This window comes from Theropithecus gelada, chromosome 2 (assembly GCF_003255815.1).
Source record: "Theropithecus gelada isolate Dixy chromosome 2, Tgel_1.0, whole genome shotgun sequence".
Classification (NCBI taxonomy): domain Eukaryota; kingdom Metazoa; phylum Chordata; class Mammalia; order Primates; family Cercopithecidae; genus Theropithecus; species Theropithecus gelada.
This window is the reverse complement of record NC_037669.1, coordinates 45328515-45346816: the sequence shown is the minus strand read 5'-3', so window position 1 is coordinate 45346816 and position 18302 is coordinate 45328515. Positions and strand designations below refer to the sequence as shown.

The 18302-nt window shown below is 40.7% G+C and overlaps 1 protein-coding gene and 1 non-coding gene across 3 annotated transcripts in view; one reads left to right on the top strand and one right to left on the bottom strand.

Annotated features, from left to right (window-relative positions):
* Positions 1–17482, top strand: part of SNX4 (sorting nexin 4) — a 79016-nt gene extending 61534 nt beyond the window's left edge. For both annotated transcript variants that reach the window (XM_025375396.1, XM_025375395.1), the window contains 5 exons: positions 2686–2775; positions 6065–6164; positions 9769–9914; positions 12343–12457; positions 16311–17482. In XM_025375396.1, coding sequence (XP_025231181.1) covers positions 2686–2775; positions 6065–6164; positions 9769–9914; positions 12343–12457; positions 16311–16358 — 499 coding nt within the window. In that variant the 3' untranslated portion in view covers positions 16359–17482. The remainder of the gene's footprint in view (positions 1–2685; positions 2776–6064; positions 6165–9768; positions 9915–12342; positions 12458–16310) is intronic.
* Positions 17483–17966: 484 nt separating this feature from the next.
* On the bottom strand, positions 17967–18068 carry LOC112619954. Its single transcript, XR_003118426.1, has one exon. It is a non-coding gene; the product is annotated as a small nucleolar RNA U13 (small nucleolar RNA).
* Positions 18069–18302: the final 234 nt, after the last annotated feature.

The window sequence follows — 18302 nt, the reverse complement described above, 5'->3', positions numbered from 1 at the left end:
AGAAAGAACTCCTGTGACTCAAAAAGACAAAAAATAGATCGTAAATTCTCACCAAAAAAATAATGCTAAGTATGTCAGGTGATGGATATGTTAATTAGCTTGATTTAATCATTTCATAATGTATACATATGTCAAAACATCATATTGTACACTGTAAATACATACAAGTTTTAAATTATACCTTAAAGCTGGGAGAGAAAAAAGAAAAAATGTGTTTATGTAAATATTACTTTCTTTTAGGCCGTGTTCCAGACCAACTAGCTATTTTTTTCAACTATTTTGTTTAACCTTAAGTCTTCCTGCGGTCTCTTGATTTGGCATTTCAGTGTTTGCCAGAATTTAGGATTATGCCTTCAGTTGATTTATTAAAGTGTTAAATAAAATTCTCAGTACTGAGATCTAAAAATCTTTATCATTTATACTTCCCCACCCTAGGATATTCCAGTTTCTGCCTACGCTGTGTTTCCTATCTTCAGGCCACCAGCCCTGTGCTCCTTTTTGTTTTCTTCACATTAACTCTTCCAGAATCATAGACTTAGGAACTAAAGGCAGGTTTTCCTACTCTTAACAGTGATTCTCAAGACTTTTTTTCAGTCACATGTAAGAAATTCTTCACTCTCATAGCTGTAAGTTTGTAATTACAGAATGTATATGTTCACTGTTTTTATAAATCCTATAAGCACATTGCTTTTCAAATGAACCTTAGCATGGTTTTATTTTGTCTTACAACTTCAATAAACTTGATGAGGCAGGCCTAGAGATATAAAGTATGTCCGTGTGAAGGAACCAGAATTAATTTGAAAGAAAGATACCTGTTGTATCACACAGAAGTCGTACATACACATAGCCCCTGTCCTTATGGAATTTACAGTGCTTTCGGAGAAATAAAATCAACACACGAGGCGGACTCGAGGTGCACTGCCTGTGAGTTAGTCCTGCTCCTCAAGGAGCAGTGCTCTTCAATAAAAGAGCACTGACACCACCGGCTCACCCTTGAATTCTTTCCTGGGCAAAGCCAATAACCCTCCTGGGCTAACCTCCAATTTTGGGGCTCACTTGTCCTGCATTATCTAGATCTGGTAATTCCTTATCTAATGTCAATCTAAAAGGAACAGTGGAATGTTGTTTGTAATTAAATGTATCTGATAAACTGCAGCTTGCTATGTATTTCATATAATTTTATATTAAATTACAATACCTTGTATCAGCTATGATTTACTCTCTTTTTGTTTGTTTGTTTGTTTTGTTTTGAGACAGATTCTCACTCTGTCACCGCAGCTTGAGTACAATGGCACATTCACAGCTCACTGCAGCCTCGGACCTCCTAGGCTCAGGCAGACCTCCCATATTAGCCTCCCAAGTACCTGGGACTATAGGCATGCACTACCACATCCGGCTAATTTTTGTATTTTTTGTAGAGACAGGGTCTTGCCATGTTGCCCAGGCTGGTCTTAAACTCCTGGGCTTTAGTGTACAATCTCCAACTACAGCTTTTCCATCTACCCTGGCTTTAGTACCGAGTTTTCTTTTGTCACTAGATTTGTCACACTCAACCTATCAATTGGCACATTGTAGATGTTCAACAAATAGATAATTCAAATAAAAGAATAACTTTTTAAAAAACCAACACATGAGATATGACTTTGGTAAAATTTAAGTTCCACATTGTTGATAAGGGAACGGAAGTAGAATGATGACTAAAGACTAAAGCAATCTGGGAAAATTTCCTAGAGGTGTTGAGACATGTGCTTGTGTGGTTTGGAGAAGCAATGTGGGAGCCATCATATTCTGTACAAATGAAGACTCGTGCGGGAATGAAACTGGTATGACATTGAGGGAGTCTCCCAATCAAAGCAGAGGTTGCTATTAAGAATTAGTATAAAATGAGCTTCTAAAATTTTCTGTAATCTTTATTTACTCTACTTTTTCTTTGTAGCTTCTTGGCATCATTATAAATAAATAGTTGCAACCAAGAACATAGGTATACCAGTATACCAATTATACCAACTCTTATTCTTTCTGCAGATTTTGTAGCCCTTTTATTTATGTCTTTGAACAAAAGATATCACAGTCTTTACAAGCTTCTTAAGCTGCCTATGAAAAGGATCATTTTTTGTTTGGTTTTTATTTCTAAGTCATTGCCGACCAAAACATTTTGGTAAAATTCAATAAAATCATCATGGTAATTACACATTGCTACCAGTGATTCTGAATGCTAATTCTCACTGTCTGTACTTACAACATCACTGATGGGTAGCAAATTGTCTGTGGGCCACACCTAGAATTGCTGTTTTTTGTTTGTTTGTTTGTTTGTTTGTTTTTGAAATGGAGTGTTGCTGTGTTGCCCAGGTTGGAGTGCAGTGGTGTGATCTTGGCTCACTGCAACCTCCTCCTCCGGGGTTCAAGAGATTCTCCTGCCTCAGCTTCCCAAGTAGCTGGGATTACAGGTGCCTGCCCCCATTTCTGGCTCATTTTTGTATTTTTAGTAGAGACAGGGTTTCACCACGTTGGCCAGGCTGGTCTCAAACTCCTGACCTCAAGTGATGTGCCCATCTTGGCCTCCCAAAGTGCTGGGATTACAGTTGTGAGCCACTGTGCCCAGCCTAATTGCACTTCTTTAGAACCCTAATACTTTGCGTTCCAATGAAAATAACTCTATTTTTGCCATTTTTTTTTTTTAAACAGGTATGCATCTTCTATTGATGATATTTTGGAAGATGAAGAACATTATGCAGATCAGTTAAAAGAGTATCTTTTTTATGCAGAAGCATTGCGGTAAGTTTAATAAAAGTTCCAGGTGCAGCCATGGGGTTGTTCACCACTCTCCTCATATGCCACTGTAATGTACAGATAGTAAAGTGTTTTTTAAATGAATGCATTCCCTGACATAATGAGTGAAGTCTCATTGTATTTCTCTGTGTTGCAGAGTGCTAGGCATAAACATGTAAGACGGGGCCTGCCCTCGAAGCATCATTTTGATAAAACCTGCCAGCCTCAGGCATCAAGTGTGTCTGTATGTTGTTGTTTCCACTTTTTCCAGTTCGAAGATTGGAAGCAAAATACAGAGTGTGTGTAACAGTATCTGTTACTAGGTTGTATATTGCTATTTTTATTCCGTGTGTCTTATCAGTAGCTTGTATAACGTCCTTATGTAACAAGGACTTTCTTATCTGTTCTTGTGGTATCTTTTACAGAGCCAAAGGGAATTCTCTTTTAGGTAGTCCTATGTGACTAGGAAAAAGTTAATGTATTTTTTTCTGATCAATTTAGAAAAAGGAATTATTTTCCCAGAATAGGTGGCTTTTGGACAGTTATCCTGTCACTTTTTTTTTTTTTTTTTTTGAGACAGAGTAGAGTTTGGCTGTGTCGCCCAGGCTGGAGGGCAGTGGTGTGATCTCGGCTCACTGCAGCCTCTGCCTCCCGGGTTCAAGCGATTCTCCTACCTCAGCCTCCCAAGTGTCTGGGATTACAGGCGCCCGTCAACACACTCGGCTAATTTTTGTATTTTTAGTAGAGACAGGGTTTCACCATGTTGGCCAGGCTGGTCTGAAACTCCTGACCTCAGGTAATCTGCCCGCCTTGGCCTCTCAAAGTGCTGGGATTACAGGCGTGAGCCACCGCTGTCCTGTCACTTTTAAAAGCAGTATAAGAATTCTGTTAGAAAAACAAAAGATCACTATTCCCTTACCTGTATGGTGACTGGTGTGAAATCATCTGCACATTGTTAGCTTGTTTTCCTTCTAGGGCTTTTGAGTAGTAGGAAGTCTCACCAATGTATTTTCAAGTCACCAAGCAAAAGAAAGTTGGCCGGGTGAGGTGGCTCCTGCCTGAATCCCAGCACTTTGGGAGGCTGAGGCAGATAGATTACCTGAGGCCAGGAGTTCGAGACCAGCCTAGCCAACATGGTGAAACACTATCTCTACTAAAATTACAAAAAAGTTAGCCAGGCATAGTGGTGGGTGCCGGTAATCCCAGCTACTGGAGAGGCTGAGGCTTGAACGGGGGAGGTGGAGGTTGCAGTGAGCTGAGATCACATCATTACACTCCAGCCTGGACGACAGAGCGAGACTGCATCTCAAAAAGAAAAAAAAAGAGAGAAAATTTCTGAGTACAGTGGAATTCTCTGCAGCTCTTAAAAATTATAAAAAGGATTGCCGGGCGCAGTGGCTCAAGCCTGTAATCCCAGCACTTTGGGAGGCTGAGGCCGGCGGATCACGAGGTCAGGAGATCGAGACCATCCTGGCTAACCCGGTGAAACCCCGTCTTTACTAAAAAATGCAAAAAAACTAGCTGGGCAAGGTGGTGGGCGCCTGTAGTCCCAGCTGCTCGGGAGGCTGAGGCAGGAGAATGGCGTGAACCCGGGAGGCGGAGCTTGCAGTGAGCCGAGATCGCGCCACTGCACTCCAGCCTGGGCGACAGAGCGAGACTCCGTCTCAAAAAATAAATAAATAAAAAAATTTTAAAAAAATTATAAAAAGGATTAAGGTATATTGACATGGAAAGATGGCCAGGATATATAGCCATGTGAGAAAAGATGTAGGAACCATTTGGGGTGTGTGGATATGGTATTTGTCAATGCCTAGCTAAATTCTGGAAGGTTATATACTATCTGGTAACACAGATTATATCTGGATAGTGGGATTGGAGGAAAGAGTGTTCTTGAACTTTCTTTTTGTATTTTGTATTTTTAATTTTTTTGAGATGGCGTCTCACTCTGTTGCCCAGACTGGAGTGCAGTGGCACAATCTCTGCTAACTGCAACCTCTGCCTCCTGGGTACAAGTGATTCTCCTGCTTCAGCCTCCCAAGTAGCTGGAATTACAGGCATGCGCCACCACCCCCGGCTAATTTTTGTATTTTTAGTAGAGATGGGATTTTATCACATTGGTCAGGCTGGTCTCGAACTCCTGACCTCAGGTGATCTGCCCACCTCAGCCTCCCAAAGTGCTGGGATTATTGGCATGAGCCACCACGCCCAGCCTCTTTTTTTTATTTTGTGCATTGCTGTATTAGAATCTTTTTACAGTGAACATGGATTACTTTTATGATCATAAAAACTATAAACATTTCTAGGCTGGGCGACATGGCTCACACATATAATCCTAGCACTTTGGGAAACTGAGGTGGATGGATTGCTTGAGCCCATGAGTTTGAGACCAGCCTGGGCAACATGGGCGAGACCCCATCTCTACAAAGCACAAATTAGGTGGGCGTGGTGGCACATGCCTTAGTCCTAGCTACTTAGGAGGCTGAGGTGGGAGGATTGCCTAAACCCAGGAGGCAGAGGTTGCTGTGAGCCAAGATTGCACCACTGCACTCCAGCCTGGGTGACAGAGTGAGACCTTGTCTCCAAAAAAAAAAAAAAAGCTAATAGACATTTTCTAAATCACAAAGAAGAAAACTTTGAGGTATTATTTTTTCTAAGAATACTCAGTTGCTATGTGAGAGTACAGCATTAGTTCTTACATTACATTAAAAAATGTTTTATGTATGTGATAATGGCATGTTTATTGAAAGAAATGTTCCAAGTATCTAGAAAACAACTTTTTTTGTGTTAAGAATATATGACGTTTTTGGCGGGGTGCGGTGGCTCATGCCTGTAATCCTAGCACTTTGGGAGGCCGAATTGGGCAGGTCACATGAGGTCGGGAGTTTGAGACCAGCCTGACCAACATGGAGAAACCCCGTCTCTACTAAAAATACAAAATTAGCTGGGCATGGTGTTATATGCCTGTAATCCCAGCTACTTGAGAAGCTGAGGCAGGAAAATCATTTGAACCCGGGAGGCGGAGGTTGCAGTGAGCCAAGATCACGCCATTGCACTCCAGCCTGGGCAACAAGAGCAAAACTCTGTCTCCAAAAAAAAAAGAATATATGAAGTTTTTATGGTTAGATTTTGCTAGATTCCACTTTTAATGTTGGGCTACTGCATTTTAAACTTGAAAATTCTGGGCACATACGTTCTGCCCTAGTGAGACATTGTGAATGGTTCTCCTCTACCCTTGAAAAAAATGTTTGACATGTTAAAGAAAAAGTTAAATGGCAGCACATTTTTTCATCTGTAGGGCTGTGTGCAGGAAACATGAACTTATGCAGTATGACTTGGAGATGGCTGCTCAGGACTTAGCGTCCAAGAAGCAGCAGTGTGAGGAACTGGCAACTGGGGTGAGTATTTTTCTTTTGGCCTCTGATGATATTGTAGCAACATGGAATGTTCCTCACAAGCACTCACTCTAAGTGAGTGACTCACTCCTGTGGAATCAGCTTCAGTTACAATACTCAGGACGGCTGCACCTTTTACAGGGGAATAATTTGTGAGTAACTTTATAATTATTTTGTTATTATCTTGATACAAAAAGATGTAAGCCATTTAAAACCATGTACTGTATAGAATTATAAGAAATTTTGCCAACATTTCTCTGCTGTAATCAGTATCATCTGGTTTCTTTAAAAAAAAAAAAAAAGCCGGGCATGGTGGCTCACGCCTATAATCCCAGCACTATGGGAGGGCGAGGCGGGTAGATCATGAGGTTAGGAGATCAAGACCATCCTGGCTAACATGGTGAAACCCCATCTCTACTAAAAATACAAAAAATTAGCCGGGAGTGGTGGCGGGCACCTGTAGTCCCAGCTACTCGGGAGGCTGAGGCAGGAGAATGGCATGCACCTGGGAGGCGGAGCTTTCAGTGAGCTGAGATCGTGCCACTGCACTCCAGCCTGGGCAACAGAGCAAAACTCTGTCTCAAAAAATAAATACATAAATAAAATTTTTAAAAAAAAGGTTATTGGGCTGAGCACTGTGGCTCACACCTGTAATCCCAGCACTTTGGGAAGCCAAGGCTGATGGATCACCTGGGGTCAGGAGTTCGAGACTAGCCTGGCCAACATGGTGAAACCCGATCTCTACTAAAAATACAAAAATTAGCCAGGTGTGGTTGCTTACACCTGTAGTCCCAGCTACTCGGAAAGCTGAGGCAGAAGAATTGCTTGAACCGGGGAGGCGAAGGTTGCAGCTAGCCGAGGTCAGACTGTTGCACTCCAGCCTGGGTGACAGAGTGAGACTCCATCTCAAAAAAAATTGTTTTTATTTATTTTTATTTTTTGAGACAAGGTCTGGCTCTGTCGCCCAGGCTGGAGTGCAGTGGTGTGATCAGGGCTCATGGAAGCCTCAAACTCCTGGGGTCAAGCGATCCTCCTGCCTCAGCCTCTTGAGTAGCTGGGACCACAGGCATGTGCTGCCCTCCCCCCCGCCCCCCAGCCTGGCTGATTTTGTTTATAGTCTCATCGTGTTGACCAGGGTGGTCTCAAACTCCTGGACTCAAGTGATCCTCCCACCTCAGCCTCCCAAAGTGCTAGGATTACAAAGGTAAGCCACCATGCCTAGTCAGTCATCTGGTTTCTAAGTCCAAGTGAAAAAACATGCAATGACCTTTATCAGGTTTAACTTTGCAAGGTACTTTGTAGAAATTTTAGTTGACTTTGAAAAGCCTTACCCACTTAGAACCAGTGCATCTTGCCTAACAGGGAGCTTTTGATGTATTTTATTCTTTAATGCTTACAGTGAGTACTTGTGAGGAAAATTCTATATCTGGTTGCATTAGTCTTGGATCATTTTTATAATAAGCTTTCTACTCTCCGGTTATTTCCTTGCAATAAATTAGCCGTCATGGTGAGCAACACATTCTGAAAGTAGTAAACCGGCAGCAATGTCTCTCCTTAGTTAATAAGCACTGTAGTTTTGTTTTTTTTGTTTTTTTTCCTTAGATGCAGTCTCATTCTGTCACCCAGGCTAGAGTGCAGCTCACTGCAAGCTCCACCTCCTGGGTTCACGCCATTCTCCTGCCTCAGCCTCCCGAGTAGCTGGGACTACAGGTGCCCACCGCCACACCTGACTAATTTTTTTGTGTGTTTTTAGTAGAGACGGGGTTTCACCATGTTAGCCAGGATGGTCTCAGTCTCCTGACCTCGTGATCCACCCGCCTCGGCCTCCCAAAGTGCCACAGGCGTGAGCCACCGCACCTGGCCAAGCACTGTAGTTTTAAAAGTGCTTTTCACATATATTACCTACTGGTTACATCTATGAAAAGTCATAATATATGTGGGGAAAGACTTGTGACCAGGACACATGTATAAACTAGGCCCTTGGTTTATTTTTAAAATTCAGTGGGAGAAGTTCCCAGGCCATTTTCAGGGAGCTTGATTCCCTATTCCTGCATGTCAAGGGAAAAGTGTTTTCTTCAGTAAACTCCGGAAAGTGAGGAAATGTTAAAGCAGTGAAGCTTGAGGCTGCCTTCCAATGCTTGGATTTAGGTATCCTGTTTTATTAATAGATGCCCAAGTTTGAGCGTGAGTTGTGCAGATTTTAAATACGCTTCTTTAGTTTGGTTTATTTCCATAGTTGCCTAGTGAATTTATCGACTTCTTTATAACAAAGTAATTTTTAAAAATACGAACATTCATACAGAGTAAGAAATAACTTGTCTAATATTTCACGTGGAAGTTTTCCATTTGATTATGAAATTCAAGCTGGGTACGGTAGCTTACGACGGTAATGCCAACACTTTTAGCGGCAGAGGCATAAAGCCACAATTGCTTGAGTCCAGGAATTTGAAACCAGTGTGGATTAATATAGCTAGACCCTGTCTCTAGCAAAAATGTAAAGATTTGCCAGGTGTGGTGGCATGCACCTGTGGTCCCAGCCACTTGAGAGGCAGAGGTGGGAGCATCACTTGAGCCCAGGAGGTTGAGGCTGCAGTGAGCCATGATTGTGCCACTACATTCCAGCCTGGGCAACAGAGCAAGACCCCATTTCAAAAAAAAAAAAATTCAGTTAGAAGTTTGCCCTTTTTAACTACTCCATATTATTTCAGTGTTAGAAATTCTATTAGGATTCTTGGCTATGACTCTGTAAAAATAAATAAAAAATCATATATATAAGAGTCCCCTGGTTGTGAAGCTTATGGTGGTTTTGTCTGACCTAGGGGAAATATGGCAAGTGTTTTCTCTTTCTTTTGTGTGTGCGTAGTGAAATATACGTAACATAAAATGTACCATCTTGTCCATTTTTGATTGTATAGTTCAGTATTGCAGTCATCCCTCAGTATCTTCAGTGAGATTGGTTTAAGGATCCCTTGGATACCAAAATCCTCAGATGCTTAAGTCCCTTATATAAAATGGTGTAGTATTTGCATATAACCTGTGCATATCCTTTTGTATACTTTAAATCAGCAGTCACCAACCTTTTTGGCACTAGGGACCTGTTTTGTGGAAAATAGTTTTTCCATGGACCAGGGTGGGGGATGCTGGGGATGGTTTCAGGATCATCAGGCATTAGATTTTCACAAGGAACACACAACCCGGATCCCTCACATGCGCAGTTCTCAAACCTATTGAGAATCTAATGCCTCTGCTGCTAATCTGACAGGAGGCAGAGTTCACGTGGTCGCTAGCCTCCTGCTGTGCAGCCTGGTTCCGAACAGGCCATGGACTGGTATCACTCCGTGGCTCTGGGGTTGGGGACCCCCTGCTTTAAATTATCTCTAGATTGTTAATGCCTAATACAGTGTAAACACTGGTGTCTCATGTAAGTGGAATCATACAGTATTTGTCTTTTTGTATGTGTCTTATTTCACTTAGCATAATGTCCTACAGGTTTATCCATGCTGTAGCATATATCAGAATTTGATTCCTTTTAAAGGCTGAATAATGTTCCATTGTATGTGTATGCCGCATATTGTTTATCCATGCATCTGTTTCTATTTCCTTGTAGACTGTGAGAACATTCTCTTTGAAGGGAATGACTACCAAGCTCTTTGGTCAAGAAACTCCAGAGCAGAGAGAAGCCAGAATAAAGGTGCTAGAAGAACAAATAAATGAAGGAGAACAACAGCTGAAGTCTAAAAATCTGGAAGGCAGGTAAAGATACTGCGATGTTTAAGTAAGCTAGGCTTGTAGACTATATGGCAAATTATTTTTATTTGTAACAATTCCCAACTTCATTGGCATCCCTGAATACAGCCTGTTCCTTTAAAATGCATTCGTAAGAAATTTGAGTTATCAGGCTAGGTGTGGTGGCTCACGCCCATAATCCCGACACTTCAGGAGGCTGCGGTGGGAGGATTGCTTGAGCGTAGGAGTTTGAGATCAGCCTGGGCAACATAGGAAGACCCTGTCTCTACAAAAATAAATAAATAAATAAAAATAAAAGAAAGCTGAATTATAAAAAATCATGTTATAGAAACAGTTGTTTCAATGTGGGGGAAAGAGAAATAAAAGAGTTTCAGCTTCATAATATTAGTTTCCTGCACTTTTCCTGATTTCTACCCTTTGTACTTTCCCTCTGCCGTTTCTTCTCCCCCTGCCCCTCCTTCGTTACCCAGCTGAAGGGTTACTTTATTGTGAAGCCTTCTCAGGCCATCATGGCATTTAATTCATGCCATATGGTATGGCAGTTTTGTATTAGATGATTGATTGTTCTGTGTGACTATGCCTGGCTAAATTTAAGCCCCTCAAAGTCAGTGATTGTATCTTTTTCACATTCATGTCCCAGTGCCTTGCATAGGACTTAGCATGTAATTGTTACATAAAGATTTCTAGAAATTCAGTTCTCAGAGACCCATTATCACTGTTTGACGCATTTTCCTTATTTTTGTTTTCATCTGACAGTCAGAGAATAGACCAAGGCAGACCAAGAGTGTATTATGGGTTTTGAGGTGGTTTTCTTCATTTTTGGAACTACTGGCACCAAATATGGCAAAGTAATAGAATTTAAAAAGACAGGCTGGGCGCAGTGGCTCACGCCTGTAATCCCAGCACTTTGGGAGGCCGAGGTGGGTGGATCACGAGGTCAGGAGATCGAGACCATCCTGGCTAACACGGTGAAACCCCGTCTCTACTAAAAATACAAAAAATTAGCCGGGCACGGTGGCAGATGCCTGTAGTCCCAGCTACTCGGGAGGCTGAGGCAGGAGAATGGCGTGAACCCGGGAGGCGGAGCTTGCAGTGAGCCGAGATTGCGCCACTGCACTCCAGCCTGGGCGACAGAGCAAAACTCTGTCTCTAAAAAAAAAAAAAAAAAAAAGACAAATGCCTCTTGGGATTTTTATTTTTTTTATTTTTTGAGACAGAGTCTCACCCTGCCGCCCCGGCTAAGTACAGTGGGTCCCTTTGTTGCTCGCTGCCACCTTAAAGTCCAGGGCTCAAGTGATCCTCCCACCTCAGCCTCCCAAATAGCTGGGACTGCTGGCTACCATGCCTGGCTAAAAAATTTTTTAAACTTTGGTTGTCATTTAAAACAGGTACATGCGGCTGGCCGCGGTGGCTCACACCTGTAAACCTAGCACTTTGGGAGGCCTAGGCGGGCGGATTACCTGAGGTCGGGAGTTCAAGACTAGCCTGGCAAACATGGTGAAACCTTGTGTCTACTAAAAATACAAAAAATTAACCAGGTGCAGTGGCATGCACCTGTAATCTACTGTGCAGTGGTGTGTGCCTGTATTCCCAGCTACTCTGCAGACTGAGGCAGGAGAATCACTTGAACCCTGGATGCAGAGGTTGTGGTGAGCCGAGATCACGCCTCTGTACTCCAGCCTGGGCTACAGAGCGAGACGTGGTCTAAAAAAAAAAAAAAAAAAAACCGTGCTAAATGTGATTCATAATCCATCTTGTCAAAAGAGTGTATATTTTCCAGTGACCCCTGGAAGGCACTTACTTCATTGTGACTGACACCTGTTAGGCTTGTGAGCTGGCTCAAGTGTCATCTATGTATATTTTATAGGAATAATTTGAAGGTAGAATCCTTGTGGCAAAAACGTAGATTATTAGGCCAGGTGCAGTGGTTCACGCCTGTAATCCCAACACTGTGGGAGGCTGAGGTGGGCAGATCACCTGAAGTCAGGTGTTTGAGACCAGCCTGGCCAACATGGTGAAACCCTGTCTCTACTAAAAATACAAAAACTAGTTGGGCTTAGTGGCGCGTGCCTGTAATCCCAGCTACTCAGGAGGCTGAGGCAAGAGAATTGCTCAAACACGGAATGCAGAGGCTGCAGTGAGCCAAGATCACGCCACTACACTCCAGCCTGGGCAACAGACTGAGACTCTGTCTCAAAAAAAAAGAAAAAGTAGATGAAAAGATAGAAGCATATATGGCTATTTGTTTGCTTTTTTCCTAATTATAATTTTTAGGAAAAGAAAAAGCTATCTTAAGCAATAGCTTTTCCTTCTACATAAGCAATTAAAAACCAACTCCAATGAGAACTGTTTAAATTTATAATATTTATAAATGTATAATACACAGTTTATTTAACTTAAATAAGAATAATAATGGCTACACCTTTTATTTCAGAGAATTTGTGAAAAATGCATGGGCTGATATTGAACGCTTCAAAGAACAAAAGAACCGAGACTTAAAGGAGGCCCTTATAAGCTATGCAGTCATGCAGATCAGTATGTGCAAAAAGGTAGGTTTCGGTTTCAATGAAGATGTATGTATATTCAGAAGTACTTATACATTTCTTTAAATTACCTTACTTTGACCAAAAAAGTTTTCATTTTGATTCTCCTGTAGAACGTTTACCAGTTTCTCTATTTTAATTGTGTAGGATTTCTGTTTTATTTCGTTTTGGTTTTTTGATTTTAAAATTTTAAATATTTAAAAAATAGAGATGGGGGGGTCTCACTATGTTGCCCAGTCTGATCTCGAATTCCTGGTCTCATACAGTCCTCCTACCTTGGCCTCCCAAAGTGCTGAGATTACAGGTGTGAGCTGCCACGTCCAGCCTCTACTTAATTTTGAAAGAAGTGTTACAACCAGTATGCCCATTACTGAGTCTCCACTCATCTAAAATCCAAATTTGTATCCCCCGTTTATAACTTGTATTTGAGAATATATACCAAGATTATTTAGATCATATGGTACTCTTGGACCAGACAGTAAAATACCATTCCAGATACATGCCTTCATTGGAAAATAGCTTGAACATTATTTTGTGAAGATGTGGTTATGATATGCTTCCTCGTAAAGTAAATCGTTCATGTTGCTGATATCCATAGTGAAAGATATAAACATTGTAGCTTATTCTAGTTAAAATAAATGTTTGACAGTGATGGAAGTCTTTCTAAAACGTTGGTTTTAGAAAGAACAAAATAGGAAACATTCCTTAACTTCTTTTTTATAACCTAAGATCTGCCAATGTGACTGCCAGTACCAGTGCTTTGATTTCTATCACCTGTTATAATTTATCAAGCACTTTTACATGCATTATCTCAGCAAATTACATGGGAAGATGAATTCTCACATTTATGAAGACCTTCTTAAAGGGCAAAGTCACACTCATATAAATATATATACAATTCTTAAGCTTTAATTTGTCCCCAAATTTTATTTTTTGGCTAAGGGCCATCACTGAGAGAACAAAGATATTTTGAGGCACAAACACCATACCCACTCACTGGTTAAGTGGGCTCCATTTGGTTTGGACAAATTCATATTTATGCCTCAGTGAATTATAAGTTACTGTGTACTGTGGATCTTTGGAGTCACTTAAAACAAGTTAAGATCATGACTGGTGAGTTTGCAGGTGCTAAAGCGTTGAGTGTGTGGTACTTTGTAGCGTCTCTATCTTTTTTTGCCTTCGTTCTGTCACCTCTTCTTGCGTGCAGCTAGGTGCTAGATATTTACGGTCCTTTGTCTTTTTCTTTTTTTTCTTTTCTTCTTTTTTTTTTGAAATGGGGTCTAACTGTGTTACCCAGGCTGATCTTGAACTCCTGGGCTCAAGCAGTCCTCCCGCCCTGGCCTCCCAAATTGCTGAGATTGTAGGCATGAGCCACCACCCCCAGCCGTACAGTCCTTTTTCCAATCTAACTTTTTCACCTCAAGAAATCTGAAAGACCAGATAACAAAGGTTTTTAGTTTTTCTGTTTTTCTTGTAAAAGACTAATTAATAAGCTCCTTGTGATGTCTCATTCACTTCTTTCCAAAGTAAAATGCAAGACCTTTATATAATGTATCAAAGGACTTTCCCCCTCCACTTTGTTTAGGCTGCAGTGGTTGAGGGTACTAGAAATTTAATCTCTGAATATAAAAGATACTACTATAGCTGTATTTGGACATACTGTTGGATATTTTGTAGGTTTATTCACAAATCCTTAGATAACTAGTAAAACAAAAAGTTTAATAAAAGTGTATGTTCACCTTGTTTCCCAAGAGTGGTACTATGCAATTTCGTCGTTTTATTTTCTTGCCTAAGTGATAAAGATTTTTATATGTGATCCTGGCTATTTGGGAGGTTGAAGCAGGAGGACCACTTGATCCCAAGAGTTCAAGACTAGGCTGGTGGGCAACATAGTGAGACCTTCTTTCTTTCTTTTTTTTTTTTTTTGGAGACAGAGTCTTGCCTGTCACACAGGCTGGAGTACAACGGCGTGATCTCGGCTCACTACAACCTCCGCCTCCCGGGTTCAAGCGATTCTCCTGCCTCAGCCTCCCGAGTAGCTGGGATTACAGGTGCATCCCACTATGCCAGGCTAATTTTTTTGTATCTTTAGTAGACAAGATTTCACCACATTGGCCAGGCTGGTCTCGAACTCCTGACCTCGTGATCCGCCCGCCTCCGCCTCCCAAAGTGCTGGGATTACAGGGGTGAGCCACTGCACCCGGCCTGAGACCTTCTTTCAAAAAGAAAAGAGAAGAAAAAGAAAATTGTTTAAAACCTTAATAAATAGCCCAGCGCGGTGGCTCACGCCTGTAATCCCAACACTTTGGGAGGCTGAGGTGGGCAGATCACGAGGTCAGGAGATCAAGACCATCCTGGCTAACATGGTGAAACCCCGTCTCTACTAAAAATACAAAAAAAATTAGCCGGGCGTGGTGGCGGGTGCCTGTAGTCCCAGCTACTCAAGAGGCTGAGGCAGGAGATGGCGTGAACCCGGGAGGTGGAGTTTGCAGTGAGCTGAGATCGTGCCACTGCACTCCAGCCTGGGCGATAGACCAAGACTCTGTCTCAAAAAATAAATAAATAAATAAATAAATAAATAAATACACTTAATAAATGACACACTTTAATGATTAAGTATTAAAAAGTTCCTTTTTCATAAATTAGCAATTATTGGAGAATGTGTATCTTACTTATTGAAAAAAAAAAAACTCTTACTGGGCACAGTGGCACATGCCTGTAATCCCAGCACTTTGATAGGCCGAGGCGGGAGGATCACAAGGTCAGGAGATTGAGACCATCCTGCCTAACACATGGTGAAACCCCGTCTCTACTAAAAATACAAAAAATTAGCCGGGTGTGGTGGTGGGCGCCTGTAGTCCCAGCTACTCGGGAGGCTGAGGCAGGAGAATGGCATGAACCTGGGAGGCGGAACTTGCAGTGAGCCGAGATGACGCCACTGCACTCCAGCCTGGGCGACAGAACGAGACTCCGTCTCGAAAAAAGAAAGGAAAAAACCCTTAGGTTTTACTGTTACATCTCTATAAACATGTAGTTTTGCTTATGCATATTAGGCCATCTATAACTTTGTGCTAAGTAACTTCAGGTACTAAGAGGGATTCAGTAATTTAGTACATAGATTTTATCAAAACTTTAGTTATTAGAGTAATAATTTAATAACTCAATTTATATTTGTTAGACTAATAAAGTTTTTTGTTTCAAATATTACATTGAAAAAACCAGGCCAAGCACTGTGGCTTACACCTGCGATGCCAGCACTTTGGGAGGCAGAGGCGGGCAGATTGCTTGAGCCCAGAACTTCCAGACCAGCCTGGGTAACATAGTGAGATTCCATTTCTACAACAACAACAAAAAAAAAATACAAAAAATAAGCCAGGTGTGGTGGCGTGCACCTGTGTTCCCAACTACTTGGCAGGCTGAGGTGGGAGGATGCCTTGAGCCCTGGAGGTCGAGGCTGCAATGAGCCATGGTTATACACCAGCCTGGGTAACAGAGTGAGACCCTATCTCCAAAAAAAAAAAAGAAAAAGGAAAAAAAAACAAAAGAAATGACTGAAAACTTGTGTGATTTACAAATAGAAATTACTTGAGTATGTGATACGAAATGAATTAACTCAGTTTTCCAACAAGTGGTAGGAGTTCTTTCTCCATTTTGAAGATAAGCTCATATTAGAGATTCTCTTTCTCTTTTCAGAAGCATTAGACATGTGCTTACATTAGCCACTTCCCAAAATAGTGTCATATTTGCTCGACTTCTTAATTACTCCAAAAAGCAAAACTTAGTGTACCACTAAGCCAAGTACTTGGGTTTTCAGATTCCTTCCAAACTCACCTTTTAAAGTTTTTATTTTTATTTTTAGGGAATTCAAGTTTGGACCAATGCTAAGGAATGCTTTAGCAAGATGTAATCCTGTGAATTGAATTTCTCTTCAATCAAAGTGCCCCAAAACAGAAGCACAAGTAAATAAAAGAAATTTAAGTCGCTACCTAGTATACATAAACATATATGATAAGTTGAATGAATTCAGCTTTCTTTAACTTAATTGTAGTCATGTTAATGTAGCACAAAAAAGATGTATTTTAATGAAGATAAAATATTATAATTTGAGGTTTTGGGGACTGGTGCTGATTCCAAAAAGTTAATTTAATAATATATACCAACAGATTGTCAGGCTTCGGAACCAATGACTGAATGTCAAGATATTTGTTAATTTCTAGATGTTTGTTTCAAGGCCAACTGTTTCAGATCTATTAATGTAGGGGATTTTTCCCTAAGATTGAATTCCTGTATTTACTTGGTAAGGTCCACTAATCTGTTATAGGGAAGTATTTTCTCTTGCCTTATAGTTGAGCTATTTGGTTTGACAAAGCTCAGCAGAAACTTGATGTGAAAAATCTAAGATTTTCTCCTACATTCATTGATGCCCCTCGTAACATTTGCATACACTAGAAAATGCCTTCAATTTGTGTTTTACCAGAATTTTGATACTGATCAGAAATTTTATACTGCCAACAAAGAAGACTCAACTTCTCAGATCTATAGTGGAATACATTGTCACCCTTTAGCTATTGCTATATAGAAAGTTTTAACTGAATATGTTACGTATAAGAATTAAATTCTTCTCAAATAATTCTTAACCTCAGTAATGAGCCTAAATTTACTCTGCTTGGCTCTCTACACATGGCATTTCAGGGTACAAGATGTAGCATTTCAATGTGTAAGATATATGTACTAAACATATGTGTTGCTATCTTCATCATTAACATTCTTTTCTATTGCTTGGCTGTAATTTTTGTAAAGATAAATTATATTGTTTTTTTATATGTGTGTTTGTGGTATATGTTCAGAAGACAAGCATCTTCATTTTGCTAGCTTTGCAAAATCTTAAAATGTGTACTCGTTATTTCTAATGACATAAAAAAAAATCCCCAGTCCTATTTAGCATTTGACTTTTTTATATGTTTTAAATGTTGCTGGATTTTTGTGCTGTTTGCCAAACTTATACAATAAATAAATGAAATATTGTGCTGATTTTCAGATGATTTTTGTTAATTTAACAAGGGGATCCATACATATTAATATCTGATGCTCTGTAAGAAAATGGTATCTGTCATACTACGTTTTAAAGTGATTAATGCCACATGTTCTCACTTATCAGTGAGAGCTAAACACTGAGTACACATGAACGCAAAGATGGGAACAGTAGACACCAGGGCTTACTTTAGGGGGCAGGGTGGGAGGAAGGCGAGGGTCGAAAAACTAGCTGTGGGGTACTATGCTCGCTCCCTGAGTGATAAAATCATTTGTACACGAATCCCCAGCAACACATAATTTACCCATGTAGCAAACCTACACAGGTATCCCCTGAACCTAAAATAAAAGTTGAGGAAAGAAAAAAAATAAAGTCATTAATGGTATAAATTTGTCATCTACCAAAATACTGGTTTTTAAAAATATAAGATGCTGAAATGAGACATGATTTTTAAAATTCTACTTCTTTTTTTTTTTTTTTAAATGTCAGATGGGTAATGGTTGAAGTTGTAACAAGGTTTGAGGGAGGCACATCTCACATGTGGGTGTGAACACCTAATCATCATGCTTATGAACACAAAAGGATCATGAGTTTGTTTTTTTGTTTTTATTTGTTTGTTTTACTTAAAAAAAGAAATAGAGACAGGGTCTCACTATGTTGTCCAGGCTGGTCTGAACTCCTGAGCTCAAGGAATCCTCCCGCTTCAGCCTCTCAAGTGCTGAGATTACAGGCATGAGCCACCCTTACCTGGCCTGTTTTTGTTTTGAGACAGGGTCTCACTCTGTCTCCCAGGCTGGAGTATGGTGGCACAATTATGGC